Consider the following 10591-nt stretch of genomic DNA (forward strand, 5'->3'; position numbering starts at 1 on the left):
GCTTCACGAAAGACATACCAAAAGTTACGTGTTGAAAAGAATCAGCTAGGTGAATAATATCTTGGATGAGAGTGGAAATTCTTCATGGAATTTGAAGGGAAATAAATTTTCTAGAATGATATATAGGTTTTAATTGTATTGTCATGTGTGAAAAACTCTTTTTATTGTCGCAATTCTAGCTACTATTCCATTATGTGGTTTTGATCATAACACTTCATTTGAGAATATGAGGCTTTCTTTGCATGATTACTCAGTTCACATACATATAACATGACTATGAGCAACTATGACAATAATTCTGTTTTTGCCATTAAAGAGATGGATCAATAATGTACAACCTGTTGTCAAAAATTACTCTCATTTTCTATTGATTTTTATCAGATAATATGAAATATTGGAAGAAACTAACAACATCTCAAATTCTTTTCTCATGGTTTAGTTAATGATTGAGTTAAACAAAAGGATTAGATAAGTATTATTTTCATACGAGTCTAAAGTCAAGTTTAGAGACATCAGATGTGTACATTCATATGTGGGGACATGAAGATGTCAGGAGCTTAAACATGAGGAGCTGGAGATTCTTTACTGTAACGTTAATGGTTGAAAATGCGTACTCATCAAAGGTGTAGTCTGGGCACCAGTGAGAATCCCATTATAAAATCAAATTATACACTAATTAAGCCAAGAATATGACGAACTTCATCATATATAGAACTACGACAGAAAAGCTCAAAAACTGACATTTCATTAACTTATTTGAACTAGATTAGTAGATTTGCTTGGACAAAACAAGATTTTTAAAAAAAAAATCACTGTACAAACATTAATCCCTATTTACCATAATGAACCTTATTTCCAATTACAACTAATTTATTGCAAGACTTTTCCATTTTGATATAAGCTCATGCATACATCTATCCTTACACGTACTCGGATCCTTTATTACATCAACATATTGCTTGCACTTACATAAATATTCAGCCAACTACTATTTGAGTAGTTAAGTTGAGACACATTGGTAGAGGTCAAAAGTTCGGATTCTCCTTCCCCTCTGATCAAAGAAAGAAGAAGAAAATAATAACCACAAATATAAAGATTTAATTTCACATGTTACGTTGAGACATATTGGTAGAGGTCAAAAGTTCGGATTCTCCTTCCCCTCTGATCAAAGAAAGAAGAAGAAAATAATAACCACAAATATAAAGATTTAATTTCACATGTTACGTTGAGACATATTGGTAGAGGTCAAAAGTTCGGATTCTCCTTCCCCTCTGATCAAAGAAAGAAGAAGAAAATAATAACCACAAATATAAAGATTTCATTTCACATGTTAAGTTGAGACAATGAGACATATTGGTAGAGGTCAAAAGTTCGGATTCTCCTTCCCCTCTGATCAAAGAAAGAAGAAGAAAATAATAACCACAAATATAAAGATTTCATTTCACATCAAGAAATCTGGAAACGAGACGGCATGAGCATCTTGAAATGGACCATTTCCAAAGGACTGATGAATGCACAGAGTAAGATGCATATTTAATGCATGAATTTTTCTAGGTGAAACTAATGTAAATGCACTCTTCTGGTAGAAATCTTGACTGACAAACTATGCATAGGCAGTCCAGATGTCCAGTACTTCTTAAAGCGAATGTGGCGTGGGCGGGGGCAGTGATATGTATAGTAGTTGCTGAGAAGTATAAACAACTTTGAATGAACTTCATTGACATTTATTCTACATGTACTTGCTAAAATTATAAGCAATTTTCCATAAAAGCATCTCACCATGGCCAGAAAAAGCAACAACAAGGTCTAGAAATCACACCTGAATTAAGGGGTGTGTTGGACATTGCCATTATAGTCAAGAGTTATCCAAGATTCCATTTTCAAATTTGCCTCATCGAAGGCTAAAAATTGTGACAACAGTATACAAGTCACCTGGAGCTATTACAAGAAACTGCTTCTTAATATTAAAAGAGTGAAACAAAGAGCACACACAAACCAGGATTCCAATATGAACAAAAGGAAACAAAATCTAAGACGTGGTAGTAATAATAAATGGCATGCTTACAGCGCAGAAGCATTCGGGCTTGGATTCTTGGCCACTGTAGAGAGCTACAACTGAGATCTTCACAAAGAATGTGAGTTCCTCCAAATCAACACAATATTGAACTACATATGACTTTTAATGTAAATGGAAAGCTCAATGAAGCCCAGATATCAGATTGACCAGCACCGCATCACCCGAACACTCCACAAAAAATTCAAAGAATGTATCCTAAGCTTCTAAACTTGCAAAACTTACTTCAACTAATCACATTATCATCAATTAGATCTCCTCCTCAAGTGCTGGGACACAGAGTATCCTTCAAAGAAATCCAGGACAGCAGTTTCCAAATCCTCGACCGAATACTTGATGTAGTTTTCTGGATGCTTCCCACTCTCTATATGGCTCCTGAACCGGCCAAGAAAGGACCTATAAGCAGGGATCAACTTCTCCGAGATAGATATTCGCAGCTCCTCCCTAAGCTGGGAATCAGGTACCAACCAAGTAGCTTGAGTCCTATGAACCTCCTCAAAGATGGCATTAAAAGACTTGAACCTCTCTCTCAAAGCACTCTTTGAAACCCCAGAAGAGAAACTTCCACTCACATGTAACCCCTCATCTCGCAAACAATACAACACCTTCACCCAAGTAGCTCTCTGATAACTAGTGGCTGCCTGCCGGAACTTCCCTGTCATCTTCCTCAAGTAATCATCCCCGATCATTTCCCTAAGTTCGGGGGACCCTTTAATCTTCTGAACAATATAATGAACATTGTTCATCATAAACAAATGAGCTATGGAAGCATCCTTATAGTGCTTAGACTTGCCATCCAAATTAAATTGCAAAATCACAATAATCCAAATCAAATGCAAAGCCAAGGGGGTCTTCCCCTCCAATTCAGCAAACTCCATATCCGGCGTGGTGGGGTCACCGGAGTACCGCGACCCGGTGGATGGTTTCGACACGATAAGCTCATTCAAAGTCTGCTTATAATCAGAAATCAAAGCTATATAATTCATCACATACCGAGTCAAGGGGTGAATTGTACCACCCGGTACCGGAACCCTCGACGGCTCACGAAGCACGGCGTTTTCAAACTCCGACAGAATCCCCCTCGCCGCCTCCGCCAGTCTCGATAAGATCTCGGCCGCCTGAATCCTAATGGACTCGGACGACTTGGATTCGAAAACAGAGTCAATATCGGGAATCAAGTCAAGCAAAGCGTCATGTAAGTCGAGAATCTTGAAGAGCTTCTCCGGCGAGCGGCGGCTGATGCTGATGGCCTCGGCGAAGTTGAAGAGCTGAATCGCCGGGCCCTTGACGGTCTCCATGAAGCAGGCGTCGTCGATGGCGGTGCCGATGCCCTGGAAGATTTGCTCGCAGAGCTTCTTCTCGCTGGCAAAGACGATCCTGATGCAGGCCTTGGCGGCGCGTATCCACCGTCGGATCTTGGCCTCGAGCTCCTCCCACTGAAGCCTCTGGACGTCGCCAATGCTGAGCTTCTCAATCCCTAGCCGCCGGAAGCTCGAATCCACCGCCGATTTCCTGACGCTGCCGTAGACCTGGATGCACTCCCTCAAGTAGCCGGCGGCGATCATCCGCTCGGCGATGTTGCGGAGGTCGATCACCGCATCGGAGGGGATGAGATCGAGCTCCCGGATGCTACTGGTGGACCTGTAGCTCGAGGTGTTCGACGAATCGCCGCGGCTGAGGAGCTCATCGGCGGCGGCGGCGGACTTGGGAGTGGAGCCGCCGTCGTCGTCGGCGGGGAAGTCGTCGACCTCGAATTCGGCGCTGTGGTCGTTGCCGTGATCGGCGGAGAAGTGGTGGCTGGAGGAGGAGGAGCCGGGATCGGCCCCGGTGGAGGTGAGGGAGTCGGGCTCGATGGGGGAGGTGTGGTTGAGGAGGATGTTACGGAACTCGTCTTCAAGCCTAGCCATGGCGATCTGGATAGCGGAGTTGAGCTTGGCCTGCTCGTCCTCGGAAGCAGCGGCGAGGGAGGCGGCGGACATGGAGCGTTGGATTTCATCGACTGCCTGCAAGTAGCGATCGACTTCGTCGCGGTGACCTTCGAAAATCATGCGCTCCCGGGCCTCCTCAGATGCGGTGGAGTCCCAGCGGAGAATGATCCTCTCCGCCGCGTCGAGCTCCGGCGGCGAGGACGGCGGTGAGGCTTCCATCGGAGGCTGAGGTAAGCTAAGCTTGACTTTTTGGGGGTGTTGCAGTAGTGGTGGTGGTGGTGGTGGTGGTGGTGGTGATAATGATAGAGAACCTCAAATATGAGGAAATAAGATTGGTCTTCAAAGGCAGCGCTTAGGGTCTAATTTTTATTTTTATTTTTATTTTTTTTTGGGTGAGTTTTAATTTTTTTTTGTTGGGTGAGGGATTGAGGGAGGGGGGGGGGATTATAGAGGGGGTTTGAGAAGGACTGTAGAAATGTGAAGAATTGGAGAGTACATGGAAATGGGGGGGGGGGGAGTTGATTTTCTAGTCAAACTCCAATCCGGCGGAGATGAGATATGTACGGTTAAAACAACACTTGACTTCACTCAAGTGAAGTGAATCCTACTTGGACTGCTGTAGTAGTATCCAATCTCATGGGAAACTTCTGAACCTGCTTATTTTTACACCTGCATGTCCCAACATCCTCCATGGATGGTTAAATCTTTAAATTACTTTTTGGATGACAACAAAAATAACCTAAAATATTTCGGTTTTGTGTGTGTGTGTTTTTTTTTAATAAATTTATAATCACACTTCCGACGTGTGAAATATCAACAATATTCTAAATATACAGAAGAATCAGACTCTGAAATGTCATTTTGTATCAAATAGTGCACAAAAGTTGTTCTTATTGCTAGTTATGAATTAGCTACAGTTTTTTAGATAAGTTAGCATATACATGTCAGGCGATAGACTTGTCATGTTTGTAATTTTCTAAAAGAGTATACGACTAATTACAGAACCATTGACAATGTTTCTACAATGATTGGGAGACAATAATTTTTCTAATATTATGAGTTTTAGCCGACTCTCAGCCGCATATACCCAAAAAGCCGATATTTTTTTACAATTCTTAACACCAAAGGGAAGGTCTACATAAATGTATTAACTTAACAATAGTACTCTCACCACATAGTTCTCTGAATAAGTATTTATCGGGTTCAATAGTTTATTCTCTAAAATTAAATAATTAAATTCTCTTTAATAATTATCTGAATGACTCAATAAGATTTTTTAAATTAATGGTTAAAAGAGTATCTTAAAATTTAGTTAATTTTCATTAATATTCAACATATATACAAATCATCAAACAAAGTTTTTCTTCTAAGGTCTTTAATTCTTTATTAGAGATTAGAGATGAGCATTTATAGACGATGGAAAAATTAAGAGTTTTGTAGTGAGAAGTCATGAAATAATGGTAGGTTGGCTCTTTGAGTTTGGTAATGGCAACACGACAAGGTCATGATAGGACGTTACTTAAACCTAAGACAAGAAAGAGTGAAGGATTAATAAATGAATCTTAAAGAAACTTGAAAGTTTGAATGTTGACCATTCATTCAAAGTTTTGAAACGAGTTATGAATCAATATTTACCCTCTTTACAATCTTGACGGCGAGTCCTCGTCGTTTTGTCTACTTTTGAGGTTACCACAAATAAAAACATGCCTTGTATGAATTTCAAACCCCTAGTAAAACCAGAATTCAAAGGGATCAACAACGGTCGTGTAAGGGTCCCAGCGGCAATTAAACATTTCCTTCCTAATTATATATGCACTGCACCAGTTCAATAAGATGATAGCGATTCCAGAATAATACGTGCAATGAAGGATTTACAATTAGTAGGACTATCATGAAATGAAAAATAACAAATGGGAATATTGAAAATTAAGCGGATTTTTTTTTCTTTGAGAATTAAATTGCAGAGTAAGGTGTAAGGAATCTTTTTTCCAAGTACTTGTAGACTATTTGGAACCCAAGATTTGTTGATTTCTTCAAGAGCTTATTCTATTCTCCGTAAGACATATTGCAACAGATTTAACTCGAATTAATCTTTATAATGTTAACGAAATCACTGCATCCAAATTAAGCAAGTCTAATACGTACCTAGATTGAATAATTATATGCATGCACTATTCTGGAATGAGGTATTGTAATCCGGCCCCGTCTCAGATCAAAAAAAAAAAAAAAAATTCCGGCCCCGTCTCTAGATCACCCTGGCCCTTTGTCATCCATAGATGCAAGCCCTTATTTCGGCCGGACTGATCGGAACTTGTATTACAATCGACTGTTATGCATGTATAACAAGGTTCTTGGGTCTTATTTTTAACTAAAACTCCCAACGTACTCTTGGTTTCTACGTGTTAGTCGTCCTTGAATACTACAAAGTCTTTGCAGTCTTTGCGATCTTCTCATCCCCTGTCCCTATTCTTTCAACCAGAGGCGCTTTTCTTCTCCATCCATAGTCTCTGCACATCGTAAAGCCCTTGATCCGGATTCGAGATTCGCTCGCTCGGTGAATATGGTCTAATAATGGATAATTCGTACTCTACGTTGCACCCTCCCTCGAGTTATGCATAGTATTCACAGGCACTCTGTTTGCCTTGCATACATACCGCCGGACTTAAGGGTGAGCCCCGGCCGCCGGTGAAGCTGATGCTGTTTTAGCTAGCTAGAGGTTGTTTGTAACTTAATTTCTACCAATTTTGAACTGTGTCAAGTTCTTCAATGAAAGTGTCTACATATATACCCCATTTGTTCAAAGAAAACTAAAAACTTAGCCAAAACTATTCCCTAATTATTATTCTAGCTAGAAACCTGTGGATGTACGATTCATACCGATGCTTCTATATATATATAATGTGCCAGCGAAGGACGAGCATGGTTTGCTGGGCTGGCCTAGATTTATCTGTAGCTAATAAATACACTATTAGAATTAAACTTAATATGTGATCGTCATGTTTTGCGTTATTGGCCACATACAAAACCAAAAACTAAACTAATCAAGAATCAAACCGATGATCGAAATTAATGAAGTCAACTAATCTACTGCCAACTTAGGCCGACATTCACGTGCATGCATGCTTGCACGTACACACATATTAATCTTAACAGCAATGAATTAGTATTTTAATTAATTAAGCCGTAATAATTTATATCAAAAATAATATTAAAACATATTCCTTGTCTTTTGAAATTAGTCTAGTTAAGCAGTATGGTATTGGTAAGGTCACCATGAGGATAGGAGTGAAATCCTTTGAATCTCTTAACAAAAAAAGGTATGGTATTGGTAGGTGCATGGCTGATGGCTAGAGCTAAAGCCTGGAGGCTACAAGAACAATCTAGAACTATTTCTCATAGTTGCACGAGTGTTTCAGGGCTGTGTGTTCATTCATTGCTCCATGTATGTCTCCAGAGGGGAGGCATGCTTTGAGGTTCCACTGCTTTCTGTCCGCAGATTCATTTCAGCTAATTAAGCAATTCACAATGATAAAGAGAGCTAGCTACCTAGGTCGACAAAGTTGAAATCAATCAACTATATATTAAAGGTGTGTGATTATAGATAATCAGATAGTGGCATGGGGAGACAATTAAGCAGCAAACTAAGAGTGCAAATGATAGCGAAGTACTTCTAAAGTGAACTATCATCTTGGTGGAAATATGGCCGCACCAGATTTGATTCTTTGGTTTGCAAAATAAATAATAATCCATTGTTAAAATTTGCAATAATCAAATTTCTATATGCACCTCCAATTTCTTAAAATTGGACATAAAGATGATCGATACATTGAATAATTTAGGGTTCAATGAACAACCCAATTTTGTGAATTTGGAGCTCAGTGAAATGACGTGTATAGCGTGTGCATGGCCAGTCCGGAGATTGTAGAGGTCTGAGGCAAACAATTAAAATGTTACCTTAATTACATAAAATTTGAAGAATTCTTTTCTTAAATAGCTGTACAAAATCTTTCTTTTTTGTTAAATTTAATGACTATAAAAAATAATAACACAATAAAAAGAAATATATAAAATTTATTTTACTAAAACATGCAAAACAAAAGAAGAAAAATGAATTGAGATTTGAAATAATGGAATTTGAACCCCAATTACATGGGGGATAACTCTTGGGTTCACCCATTGGGTGAACGAGTATATTCACCTCTATTGTCGATTAATATACTTTTACTTAATAAATTTATCATCCAACTGTCCGTGTGTTAGATTAGCATTTAAAGATAATTACTATAAAAAATCAATCGAATCAGAAATCGTTTAATTATCTAATTGAATCAAACAAATGAATGGTTCTAACAACACCCGGGTTCGAATCTCGCCGACGCTTATTGGAGTTAAATCCCAATATATTCTTGGTGGCCAGGGGAGAGGAAGCGTTCTAACAAGATCCCCCGAGCACAGATTAGTCTCTGGGCCTAGGAAGCCTTTGAGGACATCGTGTGATTGAAAAATAAAAAAAAACAACACTTACTACTATTATGATGAACTGTCCATATACTTCATAGAAATGAATAACTAAAAGGTCTTCAATTTGATTGATTTTTTACAGAGCTAATCTTTGTATGATGTTATGCAACATGAATGGTTGGATTAGAAAATTACAAAGTTAAAATGCATTAATCGCAATAGATGGTGAATATGCTCATTCATCCCAGGAGTAAACCTAAGAATTGTCTTTTCGTGGGTACCACAAAAGGCCTTATTACCACTACACTAACACATACCACATTTGCCTAATGCGCAAAGTTCATATATATTGTCTAAAATATATATACTAGAACTCAGAGTTCCCGAGGTCCACCAGCTGCCTCAAGGCTAGCTCTGAGCGCGATAGGCAACATGAATAGGATGTGACATCTAATACGATATATAACATTCAGACTTTAACAATCACTATTAACAGTTACGCTTATGTTCGCAAGGCTTAAAGAAGTTGTTGATTAGTTCGAGTATGACTGACTCGCTGGGGGGAGAAGGTATTGGGGCTTTAGGTTTAACAAAAAGAGCATATTTAAAATTTCAAGAAAAATTAGAAGGTAAAATATCAAACATAGAGGTTTGCATAATTTCTCGCCTATTTCTAAATTATGCAATTGATAAAGAGTTCTTGATCCAAAGCACTAAAATTGGCCAAAATTATCTCACTTGCCCCAGCAACAGATTTTTATTTCTACTAACCCAATTTAAACTAAAATGACTATTCTCTCCTCAACCTAATTAAACAACTACTATTATGCCACTCAATCTCTCTCTCTCTCTCTGCAGAATCACGACTTCTTCTTCTCTCTCTCTTGCCGTCCTTGTTAGCTCCGGCGACACTCATGGACTGCAGTTTCCGAGCTCGAGCTGTCTTCTTCTTGGACTCAGGTCTCAAACCTGAACAAAATCATATCCGGACCATCACAGACTCCTCGCCATACTTGTCCAGTTTCTATTTTGAAGACAAACGCGTCGTTGCGGCCACTGGAGGCTTCTGTTCGAATCTGTTGTCGACTCCGACAGAGGCTTCTCCTCGCTCAATTCGATGTTGCAGTGAGCGTTGGGTCACTCCGATCCCAATCAATTGAGACGATTCCCCTGCCGATGCCGACGAAGGCTTCTCCTCGCTCGATTCGATGTTGCAGTGGGCGTTAGGTCACTCTAATCTCGATCAATTGGAAGAAGCGGTGAAAGAGGTGCAGGGATTGAACCCTTTCGACCTGAACAAGCAGCACCTCGAGATAAAGCAGCTCATGGAGGAGCTCAAAACAGCGTTCGCTGAAGATGAGGAGATTGCCAAACATTTATAGGTGGGCCCGACCCGCTAAAACAATTTTGGCCGGAGTCGAATTCCAGGCCTGGTCTTTCTTTTCTTTTCTTTTTCTATTTTTTTTTTTGTAATGGGGGCAGAAGGCCCAAAAAGAAAGAAAAACAAACAAACAAAAAAATTATTGGGGGGCAATAAATGTTTTGAATTTATGTAATCTCCTCGTTTTTTTTTCTTTAATCAAAGTTTTATTTGTCTAATTTTAGGGAAATTAGTTCCCATTCCGGCAACCAAAATTTTTATTATGGGGGGCAATAAACGTCTACTGGGGGGCAATACAGGTCTATTTGAGGGCAATAAACTTTTCAGGGGACCTATGAGATCTCTGAATACCTCTTTGGGGACCTCCGGCGAGGTTTTCAGAGACCTCCGGTGAGAGGCGGCAGGTAACCGGAATCCGGCTACCCGTGATGGGACTCCAGCAAAGTCTCCTATGACTTCTCTCTCTTCCATTCTCTCTCTCTCTCTCTCTCTAAGTAGGCCTCGTCAACGGGCTGGGCCTAATTACATTTTTAAATAGTGTCGGGTCGGGCTTCATTATAAATCATAATATCCAAGCCCATCCTTATAAGGCGGGCCTTGCGGGCTTTTTTGGGCCGGGCCGGGTAGCCCACCTTTTTTCGGGCCGGGCCGGGCTTTTCTATATCATTCTAAAAACATATATATAATTTCAGTATTTTACATATTTTTTTTTATAAATCTATATTTATATATCATACATACACTCCA

The 10591-nt window shown here is 39.7% G+C and overlaps 1 protein-coding gene across 1 annotated transcript; it reads right to left on the bottom strand.

Moving 5' to 3' along the window:
- Nucleotides 1–1805: 1805 nt before the first annotated feature.
- LOC133725505 (exocyst complex component EXO70A1-like) lies at nucleotides 1806–4433 on the bottom strand. The gene has a single exon (XM_062152783.1). It carries the CDS (start codon nucleotides 4219–4221, stop codon nucleotides 2320–2322), a length of 1902 nt encoding a protein of 633 aa, XP_062008767.1. The 5' UTR covers nucleotides 4222–4433; the 3' UTR covers nucleotides 1806–2319.
- Nucleotides 4434–10591: the final 6158 nt, after the last annotated feature.

The sequence above is a fragment of the Rosa rugosa genome, chromosome 1, assembly GCF_958449725.1.
Source record: "Rosa rugosa chromosome 1, drRosRugo1.1, whole genome shotgun sequence".
NCBI classification, from domain to species: Eukaryota; Viridiplantae; Streptophyta; class Magnoliopsida; order Rosales; family Rosaceae; genus Rosa; species Rosa rugosa.